This window comes from Scyliorhinus torazame, chromosome 7, assembly GCF_047496885.1.
Source record: "Scyliorhinus torazame isolate Kashiwa2021f chromosome 7, sScyTor2.1, whole genome shotgun sequence".
Taxonomy (NCBI): Eukaryota; Metazoa; Chordata; class Chondrichthyes; order Carcharhiniformes; family Scyliorhinidae; genus Scyliorhinus; species Scyliorhinus torazame.
In genome coordinates, this window is record NC_092713.1 from 311,587,439 (window position 1) to 311,602,435 (window position 14,997).

At 55.3% G+C, this 14,997-nt stretch overlaps 1 protein-coding gene across 1 annotated transcript in view; it reads left to right on the plus strand.

Annotated features, from left to right (window-relative positions):
• LOC140427416 (uncharacterized) overlaps positions 1 to 14,997 on the plus strand; it is a 363,190-nt gene that overhangs the window by 181,284 nt on the left and 166,909 nt on the right. Inside the window, exon 10 of the mRNA XM_072512950.1 lies at positions 426 to 502. Within this exon, the coding sequence (XP_072369051.1) occupies positions 426 to 502 (77 nt within the window). The remainder of the gene's footprint in view (positions 1 to 425; positions 503 to 14,997) is intronic.

Consider the following 14,997-nt stretch of genomic DNA (forward strand, 5'->3'; position numbering starts at 1 on the left):
TAGCAAAAGGCTTGATTAATTGCTTGAAATTCCTTTTTATATGCTTTCTATTCAAAAAATATTACTTAAAAGGCTTGATGGGTTAGATGCTGGGAGAAAGTTTTCTCTGCCTGGAGAATTTATAACTAAGGGTGACAGAATAACGAGTCAGTCATTCTGAAATGATGATTGCTCAAGGGTTTCAGGTCTTTGAGATTTTCTACTCCAAGGCATTGTGCATGCTCAGTGGTTGAATACATTTTAGACATATGTTCGTAAGATTTTTAGATCCTAAAAGAATGAGGGGATATGAGGATAGTACAGGGAGGTTCCATTGCTTTGAAGGAGCCATAGCTGGCTGCTTCTTTTTCTTTTTCTTTTATATTTTTATACAGATTCAGGAAGCTATTTAATAATTGCAAACTTTCATTCTCATTTCTTTTTAGTTCGCAGTGTTTGGAAGAAAATCTAACCCAGGGTGAAGTTAAACGAGAATTCAACAGAAGACACACAGCAGCAGCAGGTCAGTGTTAGAGTTACAGGGTGGTGTGGAGAAATGGATAAAGGATATTTACTTGCATCAACAAAGGGGATATACACTTGATTCATGGTATTTCCAGCAAACAACATTTGACATTGGTATGTGTGTTTCTGTCCCAGTCCAAGGTGCAGTGCTCAAAACATCTTTAAATTGAGTTGTGTCGAATCACCGTTCTAACTGTTTCTGATGTTTTCTCTGGAATTTGGGTGCAGCCTACTTCCATATCAGAAAACGAAAGACCTCACATAGATCAGAGAAAGTCTCAAAATTTAGTAGAAGGACAAGCTTTAAATCACAGCAAGTAACATTTTGCTGTGGAGAACTATTTAAAATCAGTCTTTCAAAAGTTGTAGAACGACTAAGATCTAAAATAGAAAAGTATCCACAGAGAATCACAGAATCCCAACAGGGTAGACGGAAGCCATTTGACCCATCAAGTCTGCACCGACTCTCTGAAAGAGCACCCTAACTAGACCCACTCCCCTGTAAGCTCATAACCCCACCTCACCTTTGGACACTTAGGGGCAAATTAGCATGGTCCATCCACGTAACCTGCACAACTTTGGACTGTGGGAGGAAACCGGAGCACCCGGAGGAAACCCACGCAGACACGTGGAGAAAGTGCAAACTCCACATAGACAGTCGCCAAGGTTGCAATCAAACCAGGGTCCCTGGCTCTGTGAGGCAGCAGTGCTAATCACAGTGCCACCGTGCCGCCCATCATAATGATTATCCAGGAGCAGTTGGTTCCGACTCTGGCTCACAGTAAAATTAACATTCTGATAATATGATGTTGTTTGTGTTGCATGCAAAATATGTCATTTATTTAATGATTACAAAATTGGCTCCCACTGTTTCCTTGTGTTTATTTTTATACGTTGCATTACAAAGTCATAAACCTGCAGGGAAACAGAATATGACACAGAACTAAATAATATATTTGAAAAGTGACAAATACAACAAATTCCACATTGTTAGAAGATAATTAAATGTGACCACACTGATGATGTAGCAGCAATTCTTTTCACATTACAATGTTTTTCTCTGTAGAAGCTAATTTGGTGAAAGGTTCACTTCTTCCTATTCCAAAAGCCATTCTATATCTGCAGATTTTGCCTGCAGCTATCAGTAGATTGTGTGTGGACTGGTGTCATCAAATGAGTGTTTGTACAATTTGTAATTGCTTGCAAAATATTCAAAGGCTCAAATTAAGCTGTCAAAATTTTGGGCATTATTCCCAGTTAAACGGGCGATAAAGTGTAATTATATAATTATATTTCCATCTGAATTTTATTGTTGCACTGTCTTAATAAAACCACATTGTGAGCACTTGACAAAACTTAAAACATAAATTTCCTGTAATAGGAACTCAACTTTTCATTATTAATGCTTAATCGATTTTCATTTATAAACATTATCAGCAGTACTCTCAAACTGTACAGCTGGATGGATGCAGGCATTCTAAAATAAATTTTAACCGACAGTGCAATCCCAAGGTAAATACACAATGCCAAGAATCTAATTATAATCTTTTGATTAAACATATTCTGCTTCACCTCTTCGAAAAGATATAAGGGGCGTTTTAGCATCAGCCGTATTTTCACAACGGGAAAGGTCAGTTAGAATATGAAATAATCAATGTGAACATCTGACAAATGTCCTTCGGCCGCGCAGCATTAAATAAAGCACTGAATAGAAAAGGCCAATTGTTCTGCTTTTATCAGAGGTTTAAAATGTAATGCTGTTTTGAAACTGCCAATTTAGTACCTGTAGCACAAAACAAAACCAACAAATGTCACAGCGTGGGAACCGATGACTGTCTTTCATCTTCTATCCGATTCCCAAAAAAGTCTTGGCTTCTCTGTCTATTAACATTCATAACAAATGCAGTTGGCCTTGCAAAAATGTTCTCTTGTCAATCTATTCAGCAGTAACAGGTTTGTCCCACTTCAATCCAGTCAGTGTACTCCGGCTACCAAGGATGGAAATTGCTTAGGGTGTATTTTGTTTGCATGCAATTCTATTGTGTTTTCCTTGAAAGCATTGATTAACCTATTTAAAGTGACCAGATCAACAGCTTTCAGATTAAATGTTAAGCCAAGACGGTGTCTAGCTGTTCAGGTAAAAGATTCCATGGCAGAATTTAAAAAGTGCACATGAATTCTCCTGGTCGAAGTTAGTTTTTCTGCTTGTTGACCTTTACTCCGCACAAATTAACTGTTACAACTTCCTGTGTAACAACAGTAATATATTTTGCAATTCGTCCATTAACATTGAAGGGCTTTTAGATATCCTGTAAATAAATAAATACGTAAATAAGTAAATGTCTACAATGCACAAAAGAACATATTTTGAATGGACATTTGTCACAAATATTGCTGCAATACTGCAATTTAATTTCACCAAGTTGAATCCGATTTTAACCCTTGGGAAGTAGATGGATTTTGTTTGAGTTACAATTTTGCCATAAGTGTAAACAGGAACCTGGGGCGTCATTCTCTGACCCCCCAGAGGGTTGGAGAATGGCCGTTGGCCGCCGTGAATCCCGCCCCCGCCGGTTGCCGAAGTCTCCGAAAGGAGAAAAGTCGGCGGGGCGTTAATGTCGCCGCTGCCGCGGAGAATGTCACGGGTCTGCGCAAGGCAGCCGATTTTCGGCCTGCCGATATTCTCCCTTCCGGGTGGGCCGAAGTCCCGTCGACGTGATGACCGTTCACGTCAACGTAAATTAAACCTCCTTTCCATCGGCGTGACCCGGTGCTCCAGGCTCACGCCGACCAGCGTGGAGGTGAGTGACGGCCTGGGGGGTTGGCTCTGGGCAGGCAATGGCGTGGCCGCAGTCTGAATGCGTGAGGAGAGGTGTGTCTCGGGTTGTGTGTGTGTGTGTGTGCGGCGGAGGGGGGGGTGGTGGTTAGAGTAGGCTGGGCTCCGGGGGAATGCCGGGAGGGGGTCCGTGCCGGGGAGGTGGATGGGGGGTCCGTGCCGGGGTAGAGGTTGGGGGGGGTCTGTGCTGTGCCGGGGTGGAGGTTTGGGGGGGGGGTCCGTGCTGGGGTGGAGGTTGGGGGGGGGGTCCGTGCCGGGGTGAGGTTGGGGGGGGTCCGTGCCGTGCCGGGATGGAGGTTGGGGGGGGGGGACCGTGCCATGCCGGGGTGGAGGTTGGGGGGGGGGTCCGTGCTGGGGTGGAGGTTGGGGGGGGGGTCCGTGCCGGGGTGGAGGTTGGGGGGGGTCCGTGCTGGGGTGGAGGTTGGGGGGGGGGTCCGTGCCAGGGTGGAGGTTGGGGGGGGGGTCCGTGCCGTGCCGGGGTGGAGGTTGGGGGGGGGGGGGTCCGTGCCGTGCCGGGGTGGAGGTTGGGGGGGGTCCGTGCTGGGGTGGAGGTTGGGGGGGGGTCCGTGCTGGGGTGGAGGTTGGGGGGGGGGGTCCCTGCCGGGGTGGAGGTTGGGGGGGTCCCTGCTGGGGTGGAGGTTGGGGGTGTCCGTGCTGGGGTGGAGGTTGGGGGTGGGGTCCGTGCCGAGGAGGGGGATGGGAGGGCAAGTGAGTTGGTCCACCTGGCCAGGTGCCAGCCTCCAACAGTTGGACCCATGCGGTCCATGCCACCTGGCTGGGGGGAGGAGGGGATATGGGCAATGATGACATGTCGTCGTTCCCCTCCCCCCCACCAGGCCGTCATGTTTTCAGATCATCCAGCGATGTTGGCCGCCGTGGTGGCAGCCGCTCATGTCTATGTTGCCCTGGATGAGGAGGAGGAGGAGGAGCGTGCCAGAGAGGCGGCGCAGGCTGCCGCAGAAGGGCAGGCGGCAGCCGCCCAGGCCGGAGGGACACCTGACCGACAGGACGATGAGGGGGAGGAGGACGTCGCGGCCCCACTGCAACGGAGGCACCCGAGGGCGCCCCGTGTGTACCGGCCCCGGCAGTCATACCAGGACCTCACGGACCGGGAATGCAGGAGGAGACTCCGGATGAGCCGGGAAATCGTGGCACACATCTGCCACCTGCTGGCACACCTGTCACCGCGTGGCACTGGCGGGGGACACCCTCTCCCCGTGTCCGTCAAGGTTACGGTGGCCCTGAACTTTTATGCAACGGGGTCATTCCAGGCACCGAGTGGGGACATGTCCGGCATATCGCAGACATCGGTGCACCGGTGCATCCGGGCAGTGACAGATGCCCTATATGCCATAGCGCACCACTACATCCGCATCCCCGTGGACCGGGCCAGCCAAGATGCCCGGGCCGTGGGCTTCTCTGCCGTGGCCGGGTTCCCCATGGTCCAGGGCGCGATCGATGGGATGCACGTCGCCGTGCGGCCACCTGCAGATAACAGGGCCGTGTTCACTAATAGGAAGGGGACCTATTCGATGAATGTACAGGTGGTCTGCGACCACCGCATGATGATCCTGCACGTCTGCGCCCGTCACCCAGGCAGTGTACACGACTCATTCGTGTTGTCGTGGTCATCCATCCCCGGCATGTACGAGGGACGCCATCCTCGGCTGAGGGGCTGGTTGCTGGGCGACAGGAGCTACCCATTGCGATCGTGGCTGATGACGCCTATACGGAGGCCACGCAATGAGGCGGAGAACCGCTACAATGATGCCCATGTAGCGACAAGGGGAGTGATCGAGAGGTGCTTTGGCGTGCTGAAGATATGTTTCAGGTGCCTGGATCTCTCCGGGGGCGCCCTCCAGTATCGGTCAGATAGGGTCGGCCGCATCATTGTGGTGTGCTGCGTCCTGCACAACATAGCCCAGCAGAGGGGTGATGTGCCGCAGGCAGAGGAGGGCGGAGTGGAGGAGCAGCAGGAAGAGGCCCAGTCCTCCCCAGATGAGGGGGATGGGGGCAATGGTCAGGGCAGACGGGGTAGACACAGGTGGGTGGCTGTCCACCATTACCGGCTGGCCCAGCGGGCACGGAACAGACTGATAGACGCCCGGGCTTCACTGACTAGATGGGCGTGGGAATCGGGTAGTATGGCCACAGACCGCACACCATGGCAACAGCCGACCACCCACACCCCCCACCCATCCACCCACCCAGCACCCTCACCCCCCTCCCCAACCCCACCCACCCCACCCGCATGCACACCATCCCCCCCCCATTGCCGATCCACCTGCGGCACAACGGGCCGGGCTCACACAGTTGCGGGTGGACGCGTGTCTATCGCAGGCCATGGAGGATGATGACAACCCGCCCTCTGATGAGCTCCTGGCTCTACATCGTTGGACTATGTCTGACCCATGGCCACAGTACCACCATCCACCCGGACCATCCCTGCATGCGGCTGTGACACTGCAGCGCACGGTCCCATCCTCTGCCCGGGGGATGTTGATGGCGGCCCAGGGGGAAGGGGGCAGACTCGCCTGGGGCTGAGGTAAGACTACCCCTCACACACACACTTGCGCTCAACGTACATGACACCCCTGCACACTTTGGACAGAGCACAAAGGCAGCTTCGGTAGGTGTAACATTGACTTTAATAACCAAAGGAGTTCATGCACGTGCCCTAGCCCTTAAAACTCATCTGTGCCCTGCACCCGTGCCAACTTACTCAGTGTCTAATTGTTTGGCCTTACGGGCCCTTTGACTACGTCTACGTGGTTCCCCAGACAGTACAGCAGAACTGGAGGTGGACTCCTGTGATTCCTGCCCTCTGACACTGGATCCCTTTGGCGGCCGTTTCCTGTGGCGTCCTGGCCTAGATTGGCCAGGCTGCGGCCCGGGCGACTGGGATGGCGAGCTGCCAGCCTGTCCTGCCTGTTGCCCACCCGATGCACCTGGGACGGAAGGGGGGGAGTCCGAGGCGTCACGGTGTACCGGGACCTCCCCTACAGAGGGAGCCGGGACGGACCACACCACCTCCTCCTCCCTCGGGGTGCCCGATGGCCCCCAGGCCTCTACATGGGTGGGGGATGTGAACGGACTGGGCATACGACGCCCCCCCGACATCTGGCGCTGCCAGTCCTGGAGGCCCGTGCTGGTATCGACAGGGGTCTGCAGGTTTGCAGCCATGGAGCCCAGGGTGTTGGCAAACCCTGTCTGTGACAGTGCGACGCCGGCTCGCACATGGCCACTGGCGCCGATGCCCTCAGCGATGGCCTGCAGAGACTGGGCCATGGCCTGCTGAGACTGGGCCATGGCCTGCAGAGACTGGGCCATGGCCTGCTGAGACTGGGCTATGGCGTTGAGCGCCTCTGCCATCTGGCGCTGGCACTGGCTCATGGCCTCCTGTGAGAGGGCAGCCATTTCCTGGGCCACAGACGCCGCCTGCACGGAAGGCCCCAGGCCTCGCAAACCATTCCCCATGTCTGACACGGTCGCCCCCATTGCCTCCACCGCGGACGCCACCCGTGCGGTGTCGGCCTGGGTGGCACGCAAGACCGGCACCACTCCCAGCTCCTGGACGCGGGTGGACTCCTCCACCTGCGACCGCAGCCGCCGCAAGCCGCCCGTCACCCTCTTCGCTCGTCTCCGGGTCGGTGGTTGCATCGGGTCTATGTGTGGGTGTGGTAACTGCAGGAACCCGGGATCCATCTGGGCGGCAGATGTTCGCTTGGGCTGGGCTGCCCTCCGACCGCCCGGTCCCTCTGCTGCTCCTACCTCCACCTGCTGTACCGGGACGGCTGTGTTGTGCGCACCAGTGAGTGTACCAGACGCCTCATCACTAAAGTGCCCAACCGTGGTGAGTGTTTCTGCGATGGTGGAGGGTGTTGGTGACAGCAGTGGTGTTGTGTCATGCTCTTCGTCCCACTCTGAGTCCATGGCACTTTGGGGTGGGGGTTCGTCTCCACCCATCCACTCTGAGTCACTGTCCGGTATTTCGTCTTCCTGGGTAGTGCTGTCCCGGGTAGGGGTGTCCTGGGTGGTGGTGTCCTGGGTAGTGGTGTCCTGGGTCGTCGTGTCCTGGGTAGTGGTGTCCTGGGTAGTGGTGTCCTGGCTCGGATGTGACGGGGGCCTGTGGCTGCCCCCCTCGTCGCTGGGTGGTCGCTCCCGCACGTGACGGGGGTGTCGTCTCCATGTTGCTCCAGGTCTCTCCGTCTCCCGTGGTGTGCGAGGGGCATCCTGTGGGCGTCGCATGCTGGAGGGTCCGGGTCTCTCCGTCTCCCGTGGTCTCCGAGGGGCATCCTGCGGGCGTCGCATGCTGGAGGGTCCGGGTCTCTCCGTCTCCCGGAGTCTCCGAGGGGCGTCCTGCGGGCGTCGCATGCTGGAGGGTGCGGGTCACTCCGTCTCCTGTGGTCTCCGAGGGGCATCCTGCGGGCGTCGCATGCTGGAGGGTGCGGGTCTCTCCGTCTCCTGTGGTCTCCGAGGGGCATCCTGCGGGCGTCGCATGCTGGAGGGTGCGGGTCTCTCCGTCTCCTGTGGTCTCCGAGGGGCATCCTGCGGGCGGTCTGCACCTGCGGGGATGGGTGCCTGGACGTTTGGTCCTGCGATACACAATGAAGCATGCATGGTTAGACATCAGGCAGTGATCAGGTGATACGGGGCAGGGGGATATAGGGGAGGGGGGATATGGGGACGGGCTGTCGGTGGCTCACTCGCTAGTACGCCCCCGACCTCTGCATCAACAACCTCCCGGTCCTCAGGTCCGCCAGCCAGTTCCAGGGCCCTTTCCTCGTGTACGGTCAGTGGCCTCTCATCAGCGGGCCCTCCTCCAGTCCTCACATGCTCCCTATTGTTGTGTGCGCACTTCTCCTGTGGGGGGGGGGGGGGGGCAGGGGTAAAAGGCAACAGTGGTAGGCAGGTGTATGAATGCACGCCATCGGTTGCGCGTGCATTGCAGAGGTTAAGGTTAGGGCTGGATTCACTTGGGGATATGGGGGACATGGGGGAGGGGGGATATGGGGGAGGGGGGATATGGGGAGGGGAGATACGGGGAGGGGGGATATGGGGGAGGGGGGATATGGGGATATGGGGAGGGGGGGATATGGGGGAGGGGGATATGGGGGAGGGGGGATATGGGGAGGGGGGATATGGGGGAGGGGGGCTATGGGGGATATGGGGAGGGGGGATATGGGGGAGGGGGGATATGGGGTATATGGGGAGGGGGGATATGGGGGAGGGCGGGATATGGGGAGGGGGGATATGGGGAGGGGGATATGGGGAGGGGGGATATGGGGGATATGGGGAGGGGGGATATGGGGGAGGGGGATATGGGGAGGGGGGATATGGGGCAGGGGGGTTATGGGGAGGGGTGGATATGGGGGAGGGGGGATATGGGGGAGGGGGGATATGGTGGAGGGGGGATATGGGGGAGGGGGATATGGGGGATATAGGGGAGGGGGGATATGGGGAGGGGGATATGGGAGAGGGGGGATATGGGGCAGGGGGGATATGGGGGATATGGGGGAGGGGGGATATGGGGAGGGGGGATATGGGGAGGGGGGATATGGTGGATATGGGGGAGGGGGGATATGGGGAGGGGTGATATGGGGGAGGGGGGATATGGGGGAGGGGGGATATGGGGGAGGGGGGATATGGGGAGGGGGGATATGGGGGATGGGGGGATATGGGGAGGGGGGGATATGGGGAGGCTCACCCTGCCTGCTCTGACGAGGTCGTTCACCTTCTTGTGGCACTGGGTGCCTGTCCGTGGTGTCAGGGCCACAGCGGTGACGGCCTCTGCCACTTCCCTCCACAGACGCCGGCTGTGGTGTGGGGCAACTCTGCGGCCGTGCCCGGGATACAGGGCGTCCCTCCTCTGCTCCACCGCGTCCAGGAGCGCCTCCACATCGTGTGACTCGAACCTCGGGGCTGAGCGACGGCCAGCCATCCAGTCGGGTGTTGCGGTCGGGTGTTCCGGTCGGGTGGGGGGGAGCAGCGCGGCCTTATGAGCCGTCACGCCGTGCAGCGCGTATGACGCTGCACGGCGTGAACCACTGCGCAAGCGCGGATCCCGTTACGTCGCTGCTAGCCCATTTCAGGCCGGAGACTATCGACCCATTTTTCCGACGTGACGCAAGTCGGAGTTGCGCCGATCGGCGGACTTTCCGCCAATAACGGAGAATTTCGCTCCAGGTCACACACATAGAGAACCGTCATCACCCAATATATTATTTGCAGCTTTCATTTTCTGATATGAAAAGCATTGTCATCAGCTGGGCAAGGACCACCAACATTTTCTGATCAACTGTCTATTTTATTATTGGGAGGGTGTATATCAGAAATTAGTGACTTGAAACACAGGGGGCTGGATTCTCCATCCCACCGCCCCACATTTCGGTTTCAGCACTCCGGCGGGATGTTCCGTTACGTGGCTGGTCAATGGAGTTTCCTATCGTGGGGCAGCCCCACACTGTCGGGAAACCCCTGGGCTGCTGGCAAAAGTAGCATCTCTCTGGCAGAGAATCCAGCCCAGGTTCTTTGTGCTTTCTATATTTACTCTCAATCTTCCTCATGACGTGTTCTTGGTTCACTGATCAGGGGCGCGATTTAATGGAAACGTTTCCAAGTGTGGTAGTGAGCGGGAAATGCTTCGAACTTCCCGACCCGAGGCCGTAACCGCCATAAAATGCTAATTGGCCCACTTAATGACGACCCACGGGATTCACACCGCAAGTCATAGTTCAGCGGCTGATTTGCCCAGGACCGCGCTCGCCAGCCCCTGCTAACAAGGGACAACATTAGTTAAACCGCTCCTGGACAGTCAACCCTACTCTGCTCAAAGCCATCTTGCTATGGAGACCAGCCCCACGCTTTGATGACGCCGACATGGAATGATTGTTGGATCTAGTGGCGGTCAGGTAGGATGCCCTGTTCCCCCAAGGGTCAGCAACAAGGTACCACTGTCGCCTGGGAGGAAATGGCAGCAGCTGTCCGCTCGGAGAGCATGACCAAGGGGACCGACACCCAGTGCCGCAAGTTCAACGACCTCCACAGGGCCGCTCGAGTGAGTTTGCACCCAAACCCCCGAAACCCCCACATTCTCTTCTCTCCCCCCTGCATACATCCCCCCATACTCCCCATCACCCTCCGTATGGCCCGTCCCCCCACACTCCCTCCCACAACACTCAAGCCCCACTCGTCTGGCAGGTAACCCCACATCTGGCTAACGATGGCCCCTTTCTATCCCGCACGAGAGGTTGGCCCACAACCGATGGGAAAGGGTCCAAACTGGCGGCGGGGTGCTGGACATCACAGTTCTCACCCCTGATGAGGGCACTGGAGGTTACGGGGTGGCCGAAGACAGATCGGTCACCAACGTGGAGGTTGGCGCATGGTGCAGAGGTGAGGATTCACCGGTCACCACCCAGATGACCTGTCTAATTTGCGTTGTTAATGCCATACAGACTGACCCATCCCTCCATGTGTTAATTATCCTGCAGGACCTCCAGCCAATGGCGCTTGTCTATTTGGGGTGGTCATGTCCCCGCCCCCCCCTTCCCCCAGCCACCCATGAGAACATATCAGAGGAGAGCTCCGAGGATGCCACCATAGACGCGGCACAGCTCTCATCCCCACACACCACCAGCGCAGAGCCACACACGCCAGTGGGCTACGGTAGAAGTCAGGCTTCTGGGGCACATTCTGGTGAGCACCATCACATATGTGCAAAAGACAAGGCTAATGCATTTGCAACAATCTTCAGCCAGAAGTGCCGAGTGGATGATCTATCTCGGTCTCCTCTGGAGGTCGCCAGCATCACAGAGGTCAGTCTTCAGCCAATACGAATTACACCATGTGACATCAAGAAATGGCTGAACTGGCAGCACGGTGGTGCAGTGGGTTAGCCCTGTTGCCTCACGGCGCCGAGGTCCCAGGTTCGATCCCTTACTCTGGGTCACTGTCTGTGTGGTGTTTGCACTTTCTCCCCGTGTTTGCGTGGGTTTCGCCCCCACAACCCAAAAATGTGCAAGGTAGGTGAATTAAACACGCTAAATTGCCCCTTAATTGGAAAAAAATGTATTGGGTGCACTAAATTTTTTTTTTAAATGACTGAAGGCACTAGATACTGCAAAGGCTATGGGCCCTGACAATATCCTGGCAATATTACTGAAGACTTGTGCTCCAGAGCTTGCTGCACCCTTGGCCAAGCTGTTTCTGTACAGCTACAACACTGGCATCTCCACAAGAAATAGGACAAATCCAACCCAGCCAGTTACCGCCCGATCAGTCTACTCTCCATCATCAGCAAAGTGATGAAAGGAGTCATCAACAGTGCTATCAAGTGGCACTTACTCAGCAATAACTTGCCCATGGACACTCAGTTTGGGTTCTGCCAGGGTCACTTAGCTCCTGACCTCATTACAGCCTTGGTTGAAACATGAACAAAAGAGCTGATGCCAGAGGTGATCTGAGAGTGACTGCCCTTGACATCAAGGCAGCTTTTGCCCGAGTATGGTATCAAGGAGCCCCAGCTCAACTGGATTCAATGTGAATCAGGGGAAAACTCTCCACTGGTTGGAGTCATACCTGGCACAAATGAAGATGATTGGGATGGTTGGAGGTCAATCATTTCAAATCCAGGACATCACTGCAGGAGTTCCTCAGGGTAGTGTCCTAGGCCCAACCATCTTCAGCTGCTTCGTCAATGACTTCCCTTCCATGATAAGGTCAGAAATGGGGATGTTTGTGGATGACTGCACAATGTTCAGCACTATTCGTGACTCCTCAGATAATGAAGCAGTCCATGTCCAAATGCAGCAAGACCTGGACAATATCCAGGCTTGTTAGAAGTGGCAAGTTACATTCGTGCCACACAAGTGCCAGGCAATGACCATTTCCAACAAGAGAGAATCTAACCACCGCCCCTTGACATTCAATGGCATTACCATCGCTGAATTCCCCACAATCAATATCCTGGTGGCTACCATTGATCAGAAACTGAACTGAACTAATCATATTAGGGGCAGCACGGTAGCATAGTGGATAGCACAATTGCTTCACAGCTCCAGGGTCCCAGGTTCGATTCCCGGCTTGGGTCACTGTCTGTGCGGAGTCTGCACGTCCTCCCCGTGTGTGCGTGGGTTTCCTCCGGGTGCTCCGGTTTCCTCCCACAGTCCAAAGATGTGCAGGTTAGGTGGATTGGCCATGTTAAATTGTCCTTAGTGTCCAAAATTGCCCTTAGTGTTGGGTGGGGTTACTGGGTTATGGGGATAGGGTGGAGGTGGGGGCTTGGGTAGGGTGCTCTTTCCAAGAGCCGGTGCAGACTCGATGGGCCGAATGACCTCCTTCTGCACTGTAAATTCTATGAAAAAAAAAAATTAATACTGTGGCAGGTCATATTAATATTGGGCAGGTCAAACGTTAGGAATCCTACGGCGAGTAACTCACCTCCTGACCTCACAAAGCCTGTCCACCGTCTAAAGGCACAAGTCAGGAGTGTAATGGAATACTCTCCACTTGCCTGGATGAGTGCAGCTCCAACAACAAACAACACTCAAGAAGCTTGACACCATGCAGGAGAAACCAGTCCGCTTGATTGCTCCCCTTGCCACTAACATTCAAACTCTCCACCACTGACGAACAGTGACAGCCATGTGTACCATCTACAAGATGCAGTGCAGTGCCTCACCAAGGTTCCTTAGACAGTACCTTCCAAACCCACGACCACTACCATCTAGAAGGACAAGAGCAGCAGATACCTGGGAACCTCACCACTTGGAGGTTCCCCTCCAAGTCTCTCACCTCCCTGACTTGGAAATATATTGCCGCTCCTTCACTGTCGCTGGGGCAACATCCTGGAACTCCCTCCCTAACAGCACAGTGGGTGTACCTACACCTCAAGGACTGGAGCGGTTCAAAAAGGCAACTCACCCACACTTTCTGAAGGGCAACAAGGGATCAGCAATAAATGCTGTCTAACCAGCGACACCCACATCCCGTAAAAATGAATTTAAAACAAACACAGTTGCTGATGGACATCAGGTGGAGGCAGGAACACCCAGGCAGACAGGTTGGAGAGCTGCTGGATCCCAGGGCCCAGCTGGATCCCAGTCAGATACTGAGCCTCTGGAACAGGTTTACCTAGAGCTGACGCAGATGATAAGGTGCAGCTGTGGTATTCAGAGGGGAATGTCCACGGCCCACTCTCTCACACCCTCCCCCCACCCGTCCCCCTCCCCTAATGCACATTCCCCACCTTATCACCTACCTACCGCTTTCCGCCCTACCCTCCAGTGCCCCATCAGTGATCCTCGACGTGCTTTACCGTTGCGTCTAGGTGTATCCCCAAGATGCGCATCAGAGGTGGAGGCAAATAACTGTTTAGCATGTCCTGTGGCCTTCAATGCCCCTGGCGGGCTTCCTCTGGGGGCTCTAAGACTGGAAGGCCCCGGCCTACTTGTCATCAGCACATGCCCCTGTGCCACACTGTACCGGGTGCTGACTGCGAGATGCAGCCTTGTCAGAGGGGTGGAACTCGGGGGAGTTGGTGGCCGCAGTCGCCACTCCAAAGGGTGGGTCTGGTTTGGCTCCCAGCATCCCCTTCTTCCAGTTGGTGCCTATAAGGCCCTGGGGTTCACCTCGGAATGGAGGGGCAGGGGGTTCGAGCCACAGATGCTCTTGCATCATCTGGCTCTGACAGCCCTGGCAACACCCTAATGTCTGCAGCATGGTGCTGATGCCCTCGGCAATGCTACTCAGTGACTGGGACATGCTGCGCAGTGGCCCGGCAATGCCCATTTGTGACTGGGAGTCCTCCCCCAGCGACCAGGACGTGCTCCGGAGGGCCTCGCCTATTCCCATCTTAGACTGAGACATGTCCCGCATCACCTCATCAAGGTCCGCCTGGTACTGGATCACGACCCCAGCGAGTTGGACATTCCATCGAAGGCCTCAGCCATGGCCGTCACCGACTGTGCCACGCCTTGGACACCTCCAGCCATGCGGCTGATGTCATACACCAGGCTCCGCATTGTGGTCGCCACTCCAGCAGTGTTGGCCTCGGTACCATGCATTGCCTGTGGCATCTCTTGCGCCTGTCACGTCTGAGAGTCCTGTAATCAGCAATGGACCTGCTGGGAGGGCTGGAGAGAGTGGGTTGGTAGTGGACACTATGTGAAACCCATTCAAATATCTTCGCCTCGAGCAGTATGATGCCTCTGGGATTTTCTTCCGTTCTGCGGGCCGAGCACCAATCCCATGCCCCATCTCCCCGGCATGGGGGTCCTGCACACCTGCATTCCCCCCTCTCGCCTGGCACACCACATGCAGGTGAAGGGTGGGAGCAAGCACTCAGCAGACAGGTGGGGTCAGACAATGTCCTAGATTGAGCAGCACCAGCTCTCTAATAATAATCTTTATTAGTGTCACAAGTAAGCTTACATTAACACTGCAATGAAGTTACTGTGAAAATCCCCTTGTTGCCACATTCCGGCGCCTGTTCGGGTACACTGACGGAGAATTCAGAATGTCCAATTCATCTAACAGCACGTTGTTCGGGACTTGTGGGAGGAAGCCGGAGCACCCAGACGAAACCCACACAGACACAGGGAGAACTTGCAGACTCCGCACAGACAGTGACCCAAGCGGGAAGCAACTGTGCTAGC